Here is a 14,874-nt window from a genome sequence, read left to right on the forward strand (position 1 = left end):
ATATTTACACATTTTGACTGAGACTTAATGCAGATGTTTTATTAAATGATTCAGCCTTAGTTAATGAGTGAAAGTATACATTTACGACCTGTCAGATATGTGGTATTGGTCTTATAATGGATTTTTTAATCATCATAAAAATGTAAAAATCTCCAGATTAATCCTTTCAGCACAGGTCACCACAAAAGTGCTTCACTGATTGACACTGGATGACACTCTTGGCCGGATTAACCTGCTGGGTGAAGGATCCTTGGGGGGAAAAATGGAGCTGGTTAGCCCTCAATAGCCCCCTTGTCCTCCCACTCTCTCTGTATTGTGTGCAGTCTGTCCATGCTGAAATATTACCTGGGATTAGAAAAGCTGTATGCTAATTTCATTAAAGAAGGGATTCATTCAGGAACCTGCACTCATTGTGATGACTCATCTCTTTGCTTGTGCTGTTTGCTGCTCTGTTTTTCTTGGATGCAGTAGCAGAAGCTGGAGGCCTCATGTGCTCCGTGCACGAAGGCCAGAGAAGCAGCCAGTCCAGCTAAGATCTCCTCTTCCTACCATTTCTTCTCACCCTACCCCACTAATACCATCCACCTGTTTGTTTGCATTAGTGTTTAGATAATCATACATAATAAACATATTTTCTTCATAAGACAATGACGTGACGATAAACAAACCACAAATATGAAATATGATTTTAACACATGGATTATCTTTGAGACATGGCCTCAAGAGCAAATTCTTGTCATGCTAGTTAACATTGTGCCTTGTTGTTGCATAATTAAAAATAAAAAATTAAGTTGATTTAGCACAAACTAGGGGCTTTTGGGGTCAGTTGTCCACTTTGCCTGGTTAGTAATCTAGCCTTGGTGAAACCAAACTTGCTCACTAAAGGTTATGAATTGAAAATGTAAATCTGATCATTTCTAAGACGGATCTGTTAGCTTACAAATACTGTAAGATAGAAAATGATTTGATATTGATAAAAGCCTTAACTTGGAAGTTAGTGGAAGTGGAATCTGTATTTTTGATTTTGCGGTTTTGTAGTAAGCATGAATAATTAATTCAGTTAACATGATTTAAGTTGGATTAATATATATGTGTATATATGTGTATATATATACATAGTATTTCTCACACTTTTTTATTTGATACAGAAAACACTAACGAAAAACAGCTTGTGTGATATTATCTGTGCATTCGAAACTCAAAAAGCACTGGAAGAAGTTTTTTTTTTTTAAAAAAAAGAACAGCATTATTCGCATTGACAATCCTTTGACAGTCCTCTCATATCCAAAGTAATGAACAATAATCATTGTTTTCATATAAGTATCCTGTCAAGAATCACATTGAAATCAAGCTTTTCTCGATGTCCTAAGAGAAAATGCCTTATTGTGAAGCCACCTTCCATTGTCTTTGCCACGTACATTGACTGGCCTTGAACTATTTATTGTATCATCAACCAAATCCGAATAGACTTTGCACGGGGAAGCACTTTGGACCTTCGGGATCCTTCATTATTTGTTTATCAGCTTTATTCAATTTACTTCTGGCAAGAAACAAGGTTCCCACCAAATTCCACAGAGCTCTCCCTCACTTCCCTCATTCCGTCGGATTTCTCTCTCTCACTTCCCAGAAAAGATGGGCTATATTTCAGTAAGTTTTTTTCTCAGTCTCAATTTTTATTCTCCACTTCATTAAACTGTGAAATGCTGTATCTCAGCAACCAAAGTTTGGAGCAGTTCTGTATGTTTTCAGGGTTACTGGAATCTTGTTGGGACATGATTTCATATAAGGAATATGAAGCTGTTTCATAAAGTTTATGACCTGGCTTAGACTTATCGCTGACCCGCTGATAACAAATAACAGGTCAACGTCCGATAATGCCATGGCAGCGAAGATTGTTGTGTTGATTCTGGGTGTTTTTCAACTTTGGCTCTGGTAATTTTCTCTTTTTCGAGAGTAACAGAGAGCGTAATCCTTGGTTAATGAGACTTTCAGTCACAAACATCCTGACACTGAATGGCAAAAAGCTGCCACGGTCTCTGTCTCCATACAACTAGTGCTCTATATGATGCAGCAAGACAAAAGGAAGAAGAAAAAAAACTTGTTATATTAAACAGACAGTGGTTGAAATGTGTTTGTGTTGCTTTAAATTTGATAAAAATCTTTTTACATAAGACCATTGTAACATAGTTTTTAGGCAAAATGTATAATCCCGCACCATCAAAGCAAAACACAGTAATGGTGAAACTTTGCTCTCCTCGAGACTCTTTTGGCAACACAGATGAGAAGTGAGTTATATGTATCAAATTCCCACCATCCACGCTGTTCACATCCTCTCCGCTGACATTAGCAACCCTAAGGGCTCAGTTGCCAAGCAGGTCACAGTGTGCTTCAAATCACTCCCAGACGCCTCTTTCTCACAGACGCAGATGAAAAACAGAAGGGGCCCCCTCCACTTCCCAGAGAACCCAATATTAGTATGATGGTGAAGTAAGCCTCCTTGTTCCTTACAGCGGAGATGGAAATTGATTTATTGGCATAAGCAGCAGCATGAGGTTAACATGTTAAACCAATGAAAACAAACATGAATTCCATTATGAACTGCTTCAATGTATAGTGGTAAAATAATAATGTACAGACACTTCCTTTTCTGATCTACACAAGTGTGCAAAACACTCCAGCTAATGAAGTGCAAGTCATAATACACACAGCACTCACACACATGCTAACACACATTCAAACACACCTCAGGTTTACATGTATTCACATGTCAAAAAGCATAAGGCAGTATAGTTGTTTGGTAGCTGAATATTATTTCCACGTAAGATGAATAGTTTAAATAGTTTGGGAAAATGCAATTTTTCATTTTTCTGCTGAGAGTTAGGTGAGAAAATAGATATGTCACTCATGTCTGTCTATTAATGTGAAGCTACAGCTAGCAGATGTTAGCTTAGCTTAGCATTACGCTGTTAAAGAGGGTGAAGATGCTAACTTGGCTCCGCTGAAGGTAAAAAAAAGTCTGCCTGCTAACACCTCTAAAGCTCATCAATTAATATGCTTAATCTCGTTTTTCTGGGTAGCTACAAGCAACAGTTAGTTAGCTTAGCACAGCATAAAGACTGGAAAAGTCTCACAGCAGTATGTAAGGCAGGCTAATGAAAATGTTTATAATATTTTGGGATGTTGATGGTTAGCTAGCCTAAAACCAGCAGCTGGTTAGCTTGGCATAGCAGAAAGACTAACAACAAGGAGAAGCAGCTAGCTTGGCTCCACTGGAGATAACAAAACCACCTGCAAGCACCGCCTGGTTAGCTTAGCATAGCATAAAGACTGGAAACAAGGGGGGAAACGGCCAGCTTGGCTCTGTTGGAGGGTAACAGAATTTGCTTTAGCAACTCACCAGCTCAGTTTGTGGTTTTTGTTGGTTAGCTGCTTAATGTATAGAATTTTTCCAGAACCTGTTAGCTACTAGCTGTAGCTAACCACAGCTAGTAGCTGTAGCTACTAGCTGTAGCTAACCACAGCTAGTAGCTGTAGCTACTAGCTGTAGCTAACCACTAAAATATACAAATTGCCATTTATTTTGGTTTTTCGTAAGCTTTAAACAAACAAAACATGATGCTAATTAGTCAGTTTTAGAAGTGCTGGCAGATTTTGTCACTTTCAGACAAAGCCTGGCTAGTTGTTTCCCCTGTCCTAGCCTTTATGTTAATCTACACTAACCATCGTGTGGTATTAGTGTTCTCATCTAACTCTTAGCAAGAAAACAATTAAGCATATTTTCCAAAATATCAAACTATGAATATTTTCGGAGTGTACTACCACCATTAACAACTCATTTGCCCTTGTCATTACACAGGTAATGTAGTCTGAGTAAAATAATATTCTCACTGCAATATAACACTTTATAAAAGTGGGCACTATATATTTATATACTGTATATATTCAACGGGTTATACAAGCATAAAAGTCACAATTGCCTTTGGTTATAACTGATAAAATTCACAGTGTTCAGAAAAAAAAGTTCATTCCTGTCCATTTTTGGTCTATCTGGTGATATCACACCGGTCACAATGCATTACCTCATATTTATCATTTGCCTTACAAGTGCTATGAAAATACAGACTTCCACCTGATCCACTCTTACATCTACTACCCTGTACTTGATTTTGTGCCTGCGTATATATTTTTGTCTTTTTCTAACATCAGACGTGATTCTGTGAAGTCGTTCATTTGTTGATCACCAACCGGAAGTAAGAAGCTCTGTGGATCACGATTAAGCAAAAGATGTGTTTTTGTTCAGAGATATTTTCTCTCTTTTCCTGACGAAGCACAGAACATTCTTGTAAAGGGGTCAAACATGAAGCAAATTCACTTGAGAGCATTCTTGTAATTATACCACAAGGTAGCTCGACGTAGTGTGAGTAGGGTACACTGTTAAACCACTCGCATGTTTAATGGGAAAAAAAAAAATGAATATTTGCTCGAGTCAGTAACACGCCTTCCTGTTTTCCACCGTCACCGAAACTCCTGGGGACAGCGCACACTCCTCTGCCATCATTCCCTCTGACAGCATGCAGTCTGCTTTTTCCTTCCTGTAGCTTTGTGCATCCTTCCCAGTAGTGTTGCCCTTTACAGGAATAGTGCGCTCAGCTACTGATTGAGAGTAATTTATAGTCACCGTTCAGCTGCTTCCTGTTAAAGAGTCCTCCTCCTCCTCCTCCTCCTCCTCTTCCTCCTCCTCATCCCGCTCTACCTCTTCTTCTCTCACGCTACAGCATCACTGTCCGTGGGTGTGGGAACGCAAGAAGTTTATGTTAGGAAGTTTCGCCCCGCTGAGAGGACTGGGCAACTTCAGAGCATTTGCACACCAAAACCCATTGTTTGTTCCTCTTCCTCGTCCGTTCTCGTATGTTGTTTCAGTTGTCTTCAGGGATGTGCATTTATGGTCTGAAAAAGTGCTTTTCTGTTGATATATAATAGGATGAGCAGTGGTTGTATTTTTAAAAGCCGTTTGGTGTATGGAAGAGCTTGGAAGTATTCCTCATGTGGGAGATCAGTCGCTGTCTTTCCTGATGCTTCGATCAGTGTGGAGGTTGTTGGGCTCGGGGCTTTTGCACTGGATGCTGGTGCCATTCATGGGTCCGGTGCTGCTCAGCTGGTTGTCAGAGTAACACCAGCAGCACAAACACGACTTCAAGGACATGCGAAGAGGGGGAAAAAAAAGGAGAGAGAGAGAAGTGGCTTGTGTTATTATTTCAACTATTTTTTTTTTGTCCAAGATTAGAGACTTCCAGGTTGATATCACACATTAATTAGCCTGATGTGGAGGGGCCGGTAGTCAGACCTCTCTATCTTTTGACAGGCGAGGTTGCAGCTGTAGCCGCGTGTAGTTTTTTCGTTTGCTCCCCCACCTCCCTCCTACAATTCTGGTAACGTGCAAACTTGAGGCATGGTTTATCTCCACCTCAGCTCCATTTGACAGAAGTTTGCAGTGTGTGACCTCAGCCATACAAAGGGAATACATAAATCACCAGACTGCTTTTACATGCTGCTCATGGAATGTCATCACCGTCCCCAGCCCGTGTGTCATAGACCTCAGTTCCCGCCCGAGTTCCCTGTTTGTTTTACTGGCCAGACTAAATACGAAGTAGAAGGAGAGAGATAACGCGTGAGGCTCAAGTGTGTTACATGCATTGATATCCAGCTGCTGTCGGGAGGTACTTTACCTTGAAGCAGTTTTTGAACTTCTTACTGACGAAGTAGAGGATGATGGGGTTTATGCAGGAGTTGATTGTTGCAAGGTTCATACCAAGATGATCCAGGACCAACAGGAAACTGAAAAATAGAAAACAGAAGAAAAGGCTGGTTATAATTATATTTTTCTTCTTTTTCTGTTCGCTGTGCGGCTAGTGGTCCTGACTCAAAGCACCAGGGGAGTGTTGAATGAGTTACAGTACTTTCAGTTTTAATTTTCCAGCTTTTTCAACAAAAGCTCTCACATATTGCACCTTTTAGGAGCCTCTGTTACATGAGAGGGCTGCTCTACAAGTAAACTTACTTGAGGAGCTCACAGCGCGAGGTATCTTTCGGGGAGTAAATGGTCCACTTGAGCAGCCTGCTGAGGTGCAGCGGGAACCAGCAGAGGGCAAAGATGAGAACCAGGCAGAAGACGGCTTTGGCGACCTCCCTCCTCTGCAGAGATCGAGATGAGATGACGACATTTGTATCGTGGAGCGACAGGGGTTAAAGCCATGTAATGCACACTGTTGGCCGAACCACTGTGGATTCATTTGGACTCCTTTAAAAAGTTACCTGCTTGAGGTGCTCGCTGAGGGCTTTCCGAATGCTGCCATTCCTGTGGTTGAGCATCTCGCAGGTCATCAGAGTGTAGAATATGGCTGTGCAGAGTAGTGGTACGCAAAAGTAGAAGCCAAACAGCCACCAGTCCTTTGCATCCTTATAGAACTACAGGTAAACAAGCACACGGGGAGCAGTAAGTTACGAGCTGAAGTTTACCTAGTTACAGTGATGAAATATAACATCACCGTCACATTTTCTGCCGAACTTTTTACCTCCTCGCATGTATTTGATAAGTTTAGTTACTAGCTACTTTGCAGATTACATGCTGCATCAGAGCCAAAGTAGCATTTAAAAATAAATGTGTCTAATTTGCAATATAAGATACTTGACGTTTTCGCTCAAGTATCACTCCTGTGCATGACTTTCACTTTCGCCAAAGTTTTAAAAAAGTATGGCTTTTGAGAACTTTTACACAAGATAATACAATGATAAGGGTCTTCTGTAACTCAACCTGACCCAGACCTAAACCGTCACCACTCTAACCCTTCACTCCAGTGCCACTGCAGTCCATGTGAGCGCTCCATGTGCACTCCATGTCATGTCTGCTAACAAGCCACTTCTGGCCCATCTGGCTCTCTGTGGTTTAAAAGTCATCATGAGTATGCTCTTTGAAAATACCCAAATTTCGAAAAACAAATATTTTTGGTATTGGTAAACAGGCTGGTAGATCCACTCCAAGATTTGGCCTCATGTGCTCAGCACCCCGCAACATTTGTGGGGAAAAATCATTTAAAGGGGAAAGTGCCCTATTAAAATAATGCTGTTCGGAGGCTGCGTTTGCTCTGATATCTGAGAGAGATTACCTCAGTTTGGAGCATATGGAATGGATGGATGCACATATGTGGCTCAGCCTGAGGCCCCAGATCAGGCCTCAGTAATTGCACTTGGCCTGCAATCAATTATGTGCTTCAAGGATGTGAAAAAGGCCACAATCACTTGGTGAGAGTAAGTAGACCGGCTTTATTTCTTAAAGTGATACTCCACCCAGAATGGATTTTAGTATCAAACAATCATCTCCCGGATTGCAAAGTGAATCTGAAGGGAGTGGCACATACAAATCAGTATCCTTAGTGGGTCGGAATTCTAATCATCTCTTTAAATATTTATCGTCCAAACAGGAAACGTTGTAGGTCATTCATTTAACTGCTATACTGATGCTCTAAATATACATTCACATAAAACCAAAATAGCACATCGGTGTGCCAGTTGAGCCGTCAAGAACACCCATCAACTCCGAACAAACACGCTTTTTAGACAATGGGAATGTTAAGATGAGCTTCAACCTTCACTCTAAGACTTGAAGTGAAAGTGGACGTTCAGTTTCCGAGGAAACCCATCTGCAGGAGGACTACTTAAACTTTAAGTAGTCCTCCAGCAGATGGGTTTCCTATCTCTCCAGTCCAGTAATGTTTTGTCTCCTTACTGCAAGCCCTTCCACATGAGTACCTTGACTCACTGTACTTGTACACGCAGCACACATCGGCCTCAAAACATGTGAGGGGGTATACAAACGCGCTTAACAACTATTTTCTTATCTAAGAAATGATAAGAAAAAAGGATGACAGCGTACCTCCATGAAGTCACCCTTGGGGTTAAGCATGCAGGTGACAATGGATATGTTGCCGTATTCGAAGGGGACCATGTCGAAGCCGACAGCTTCGGGTATTGCCAGGATGAGTGACAGCACCCAGATGGTTACAATCTCAATGATTGTCAGCAGAGGGATGCCCACTCCCTGAACTCTGCTCCAGGAGGCCACGGCTCTGTACCTGCAGATGGGCAGACACACAGGCATAAAGGATGGGTTAGACATGATAAACTGACCCGATTTCAGTAACATGATCGGGGCACAGTGATTGACTGCAGCAGATATATATTTGTAATTGTTTATTGAAACAGGGCTGCAGCGGTTCAGCTGCTTTCTGTTACGGCTCCATCATTAAATAGAAATCAGTAAAGTCATCATTTTCTTTGTCTCCTCTGACTGACAAAGCTAACAGCGTTTTTCTTTATGCATGGCAGCACACCAAGCACAACAAACCGCTCAGTCAGCAAAGAATATCAAAATGTTAAGAATTGATGAGGCGAGATGATCAATTGTTTATTTTAAATATCTAATATTTATATTTTTGTGGAGCCTCCAAACAGACCGGCCCATGTTGGCAGAAGGGGTCTGTCTGTTGGCTTGTGTTTCCCGTGCACTGAATACTTGTTTGCTTGTTTGTTTCATTAATGGAAACCACTTGTCGAAATGTTTTAGTAAAATCCTGCATCAAGATTTTATGGCAAAAACAATATATTTTTCATGACACATTTGAATTTCTCTGTTGAACAACATGGCGGCATTTATATTTTACTAAGTGGTAATGCATCCACCTTTTTTCTCTTCCTCCAACATTGAAAAGATACAAAAGAGTCTCATAATACACATCGGCACACACTAATACACACACGCGCGCACACAAATACATGCCACACATTTCCTGGAAACAAACAGAGAGCATCTGCTCTTGAACACGACTGTACAGTACTGCAGCATGTCTTTTTCCCATAATAAAGGTCATTAAATATGTCTGCCTGGTTGAACCTTGGAGCCTTTTCAGAGCAGGAAGGCAAACCTCTCGTCTCTAAAGTTGTGTCTAGTGCAAAAAGTGAGATGATGATGATCTTCATCATTTATTCATGGGGGCATTTCTGCACCATCAGAAAATGAACTTGTTAGTAAACTTGCTATTAAGATAGAGTTTTTAACATTAACAGCATGTGAGCGCACGTATGATGCACTTAATGTTGCACTTAATGTTGCATATAAAATAAATAGCTCCAAATGACTCCATTATAGACGTAAAGAGCTGCTCATGAAAAAGAGCTCATACTGAAATCACAGCAGTTACAAACACTGAGGCAACAAACAGACCTCCCGGCAAGAATCTGTATTGACTGACTGAGTATTTTCCTGAACGTGATCATCAGCCCGGCTAACCAGATCTTCATTAAACTGGAATCGAATTAAAAAGAATCGCATATTTTCAAAACCCAAATCAAATTTTGTCTGATTGTCTTTCCGCAAACTGTGTGCAATTGTATCCACCTTTCTAACGATGGAAAAAAAAATAAATATCTGGAACATTTTTCCCTGTTCTGTGCTTCAAAATGACTTCAAACATGGACTAGCTTTATAAGACCATTCGACTTTAGTGGGAAGCCTGTGGTTGTTCCTTTTTTTTTTTTCCTTTTTTCTTGTGTTTCTATAAAACGAAGCAAACACAAATAAAACCGTCCTTATGAGAATAAGAAACGGTTATAATGCCAGAGAAGTTTTGGGGAATGACCTAATTTCCTAAAAATCCTCCTTTAAGAGCTTCTGTGTCATGCTGGAAGCCGGGCGTTTGTTTATGTGGGCAGACTAAATGACGTTAGCTACTGTTGCACTCGAGAACACGCGTCAAGACACATCTTTGGACTGTCGGGATAAATCCAACCTGGGTCCTTCACAAAGAAATCCACAGTCCAGCAGCATTAACCAACTTAAATGAGTTGATAATCATCATCATGATAATAATCATGTTTCTTCAAATCACAAACACACAAAACCAAAACAGAGGGACGCATTTTTGCTTTCACTGAATTCCGTGGTAACATTTTATAACAATCATCATTAATAACTGGTAAATGTAATCTTTAGTTAATAGTTATTTTACCGTCAACCAACAATGAAATGCTTTATGAAGCACTGATTAAGCAGTTGTGTTATTTTAACGGTGAAAGTGATGTTTGTACACCCTTACATTAGTTTAATAAAGGGATTGTAAAGCATTTAACTGTTTGTTAAAGCAGCATTGTGTAGAAATCGTTATTTTGTGAGATTTGGCGCCCCACACAGTTTCTTGGTGCAACATCACTGTCGTAAACACGTCCACAACAACTTTTCAGATGATGTGCTAACTACAAACAAAAGTCATTACGTCATGACAGTGTTACATGTCGAAAACATGTATCTTGAAGTAAACATGTAGGTAACTGTGTGATCCTATCCTCTCACTAAAGTTACATGATGCAGAAATGAAGAGTGACAGCTGTGGCAGACACCATTCACCCTGTTACAAGACACTGTACCAACAACATGGTTTCAAAAGCGGTTATTCTTGAGCTAGAAAAGTTACATAATGACTATTCACTAGTATTAGCAGACAAAGTATTACAGAGATCTTTGTTCTGGCCTTGCCAAAAGCTGACCTTCAAATGTGCAGGCGCTTCATAAAAACAATGTGGAGTGTGACAGCACTGACCTGTCCACGCTGAGGGCGCACAGGTTGAGCACAGTGATGCCCACAGAGGCCTTCTGCAGGAAGGGCACCAGTTTGCACAGATAGAGGCCAACGGCATTGTGGTCAAAAGGCCAGCGTGACTTCAGGAGCTGGTGGAAAAAAGAACGTACAACAGCTGTCACATGAGCACATCTGAAAGGAATCAAATCACATTCGTAAGAGTTATTGTTAGACGTTCATTACATGCAACACCAACTTCATTTTCTAAGTAAATCACTGCCTGGCAGCACAGAGTACATTTTTCTAGTTAAGTGATTTATCTCATGAGTCATTAGGGAGCCATTAATCTCACTTTTTTCTTTCTCACTGAATTCATTCTGACCATCGTTAAAAATCCACGTACGGCAATTTTACTGCAGGCCGAGGCAGATCAAAGATCTCTCAGCGCCATCTTAATGTCAGAGCGAGTTTAGTCTGACACGGACCATGTGGGGCTCATCAGCTGATTAAACTTTGCAAAGCTCTGACATCTCCTGCAAACATACAGCCTGTCGAAACTGACAAACTTTGAAAATCACTCATGTCATCTCAAGTATCTCAGGGCCACTTCCACAACCTTTTTATTCTTTTGGGTTACTAAGTGAAGGTCATGCGATTTGAGACCTTTGTTTCCTTCAGAGTGGTGTTTCGGCACTTTTCCTTCAATGCAATGTGCTGTGACCAGGGTTAAACAAGTTTCTCAAGGCTGACGCTTAAGCAGGAGCTTCCTGGTCCTCTATTGTTTCCTTGCACTTGTGCCTTGTTAAGTTTTTCTCCCAGGAGCACGGCAGAGCAGCAGAGAGGAAAGGAGCCCACGTTACTGCTCTTAGTGAGCTGGGAGCTGATTATTTTTGGAACACCGTCACAGCCCCGCGGAAGCGAACAAGGGGCTTCAACGTGGTCTCAGTATTACAGACGTGGCTCTTTCTTTGTTTGTGCAAAAACTGTTCCGCCTTTCCCCGGGTAAGATCTCTGTTTCCTTTTTGCACATGTGCCGAGTGAACAACAAAGTCACTGTGCCCCCCTCCCAAAAAAAAAGTCCCAAGTTAATTCTAACCAGGTGGCTTTCTAATTTTTTTCACTTGCAAAATGGCATCCCGACCCGTAATGTGCTGGGAAGATCCGGTTGACTGATCCCTCCAAGACGATTTGTACAAAACGTGACGCGACGTGTTTCATGACATGAGCTGTAAAGATGCAATCCGTTGTCCCAAAGTAAACAAATGTGTTGTGAGTCACACAAATTCAAGGCACAAGTTGAATTCAGCTCTCAGACTGGCTAAAAGAACGTCTGATAATCATTAAGAGGACTGCTAAGTTTACGATTTTAATAGTGTTTAAGGTTTGTTGACATCAGCAATGCTCATAAACAGACACAAAATGGGCCAAATCTCTTATTTATGAGCGGCTGAGAGACATACAAATTCAGATTGTTATTTGGACTGCAGTATTCAAACTTTTAACCCTCACGCTTATTTAGATGAAACATGATAAATGGCGCTCTAATGAAGAACTGAGCTCAAACTCCAAAAGCGATTTATCATTTGAGCAGCACTGAGTACTTTTTGGGGAAAAAAAATAAGAAAACTTCTAGATAAGGGTCAGTGACTAATGTCCCAGGTCACTACAAGGCCACTGACATGTGTGACTACAGCCTGATTCCTGTGTTTATTCAAGCCAGCCATATCCCTGCTCCTCTCATCACTAATCTGCGGACATGGGGGGAAGATAATGACGTCCAACTGATTGTACTTTCCCGTCTATTTGCACACACCCGCCCCCCCCTTTTCCCGTCTGCAGTATTGCGCTTTATCTCTGCGTATCGCCTCCATTGTTGCTGCATTTCATCATATCAACACGAGACCTGTCACTCAGGAGCTTGGCTTTGAAAAAAAAAAAAAAAAAAAAGAAGGTTAACACTTTAATTAAACATGCACCAAGAGAGTGAGAAAATGTACCTTGAAGACATTGAAGGGTATGCCGATGATTATGTACATGAGGTCCCCCAGTGCCAGACTGGAAATGAGGGCGTTCGGCCCGTTCCTCATGCACTTGTGCTGGTATATAATCCTCAGCAGGGTGGTGTTGCCGACCAGACCGACCACAAACACCAATATGGAAATCATGGTGTTGATGTACCGAAAATAGTTCTGGATTTTGGTACGCGTTCCAAGGCACATTGGGTGTCGCGTCGACGTCTTTTCGACGGACCCATTTGAAGACACCACAGCTTGGGCAGCAGCCACTTGGACCCCCGGGATGGGGCCGAGGTCCTCACCGGGACTGTGGGTGCTGTAGAAATCCGGAGACTGGAGGGTGGAGTGGACGAGAGCGTCTGGGAAAGAGCGCTTGTCTGCTTCAGCCCTGTTTATCTGGCACATTCCTCTGGCTGCCATACAGGCCATTAGCACCAACATATGCGCAGCTGGGGTGCCCATTATGGAACACACTCTGCGCTTTGATTTCACTGATTGAAAGACTGTCCCAATGAATCACTGGTGGGAAAGGAAAACAAACAACAACAAAAAAAAAACAAGAGGAAAATTGGTTATTTTTCAGACATTTGGGGGGGAGGAAAAAACCCGCCAGCAGCTTCAATTTCACATTTTGCTTCCACTTAGTACCAAAAAAGGAATATAATATGTCAATTACAGGAAAGTTAAACAGCATTCCTGTCCTTTCAAACGCTGTGAGGAAGTTAAACAACTTCTTCAAGACTTCAAAAAGGTTTTGCCAAGGGAGCACAGATGGGAGATGCCAGGACTGGTTACAGTCAGACAGTCAGAGTATGGATGAGGCATCAGCAGAGCGCACTGGGCATCTTGTTTGCTCTCAGTCATTCCTGGAAGAAGGAGCTGTCGGTAATGTCTTTGTGTCAATAATGTTGCAGCTACACACTGGGGCTTTACTTCTCCTCATGCTGTTCACGTTTGCAACGGGACGATCTCCTCGGTTCTCGCCCTCTCCCTCTGGTTCTAATTTAGATAGGCTTATACATGTGGTCACAAAACAAAGTCCTTTCCGTACCGAAGCAGAAGTGCTGCGGGGCTGATTTCCAGTCAGCATTTTTCAACGCTCGCTTTAAAATAAAAATAAAAAATCAGAGGAATCTGCCAAACACAAATTTCCCTCTGAATCCTTTGTTGTTGTTGTTTTTTATTATTAGGGATATCTATACCTTTACTGTCTCTTCACAAGAAAAAAAGAAAACAGAAAACATCAAACTTTCTGGACAAAATCAGAGCGCTTCATTCCACCAAACTCAAAAGTTTCAAGCTGTCAGATCGATAGTGAAGCCCTTTTCATCATGTCACCGCACAGGCAACTCTTATAGCCCAGAGTTCTTCCTGTTCAAAGTCCCAGCTGTCACCAAGTACACAAAGAACTATTTAGCAGCCAGCCCTTCAAGTAGCATCACAGTTTAGCATCAGCATGACACTGCTGGGATCTGTGACAGCACGCAAACTGATCTATCCATAAATAATAAATACGTTTGGTTTTCACCTACCTCTTCTAAAATGTCTGCCTGGCCCCCTTGGAAACCGTCAGGCAAACTTTCGGCTGAAGCCCCCAGACATCTGTATCACATCACATGAGTAATTAACGCACTATCAAAGCCGCACCGTATCCCACTTGGTTTGAGCAATGCACCCGTCTGCTCTGAGGTGCCTTCGCATTATGGCTCAGAGTTTCCTGTGGAGAGTTTGTCTGAGTGTGTGTGTGTGTGTGTGTGTGTGTGTGTAAGTGTGTGGAGCCGTGTGTATCTCTTGCTTGCATGTGTGTGTGTATGTGTGTGTGTGTGTGTGTGTGTGTGTGTGTGTGTGTCAGAGCACCAGTGAGACACTTTGACTGGGTGGGATAGTAAATCTCCACCTCCCTTTGGTAACAGACTGGGCCCCCCTTTGGAAACATCCCCCCCCCCCCTCTCTCTCAGAGGCACCGCCTGCTGACAGTCATCTCCAAGGCACCACAGCACACACACACACACACACACACACACACACACACACGAACACACACAGGGGCAGGGGCATCTGGGAGCCCAACACCCCTCCAATCTGCCCCCTTCCTTAAATCCCTCCCTTCTCTTTCAATCCCCTGTCTGCCTCACATTATATCTTGTATACATTACATGCAACTGTTTCCTCACACGAGAAGGCAGCAGAGATTAGATGGAGGGAACGAGGAAGTCAATGTCCGTGTTGTG

At 42.0% G+C, this 14,874-nt stretch overlaps 1 protein-coding gene and 1 long non-coding RNA gene across 2 annotated transcripts; one reads left to right on the forward strand and one right to left on the reverse strand.

Annotated features, from left to right (window-relative positions):
- Positions 1-933: 933 nt before the first annotated feature.
- On the forward strand, positions 934-3,828 carry LOC119025917. The gene is made up of 2 exons (XR_005076963.1): positions 934-3,488; positions 3,548-3,828. It is a non-coding gene; the product is annotated as an uncharacterized LOC119025917 (long non-coding RNA).
- Positions 2,505-14,457, reverse strand: ednraa (endothelin receptor type Aa). The gene is made up of 8 exons (XM_037109939.1): positions 14,176-14,457; positions 12,626-13,162; positions 10,650-10,777; positions 7,931-8,129; positions 6,313-6,465; positions 6,059-6,192; positions 5,727-5,835; positions 2,505-5,191 (listed from the first exon to the last, which is right to left on the reverse strand). Exons 2-8 carry the CDS (start codon positions 13,103-13,105, stop codon positions 5,054-5,056), a joined length of 1,341 nt encoding a protein of 446 aa, XP_036965834.1. The 5' UTR covers positions 13,106-13,162; positions 14,176-14,457; the 3' UTR covers positions 2,505-5,053.
- Between the last annotated feature and the right edge of the window lie 417 nt (positions 14,458-14,874).

The sequence above is a fragment of the Acanthopagrus latus genome, chromosome 1, assembly GCF_904848185.1.
Source record: "Acanthopagrus latus isolate v.2019 chromosome 1, fAcaLat1.1, whole genome shotgun sequence".
Lineage (NCBI taxonomy): Eukaryota > Metazoa > Chordata > Actinopteri > Spariformes > Sparidae > Acanthopagrus > Acanthopagrus latus.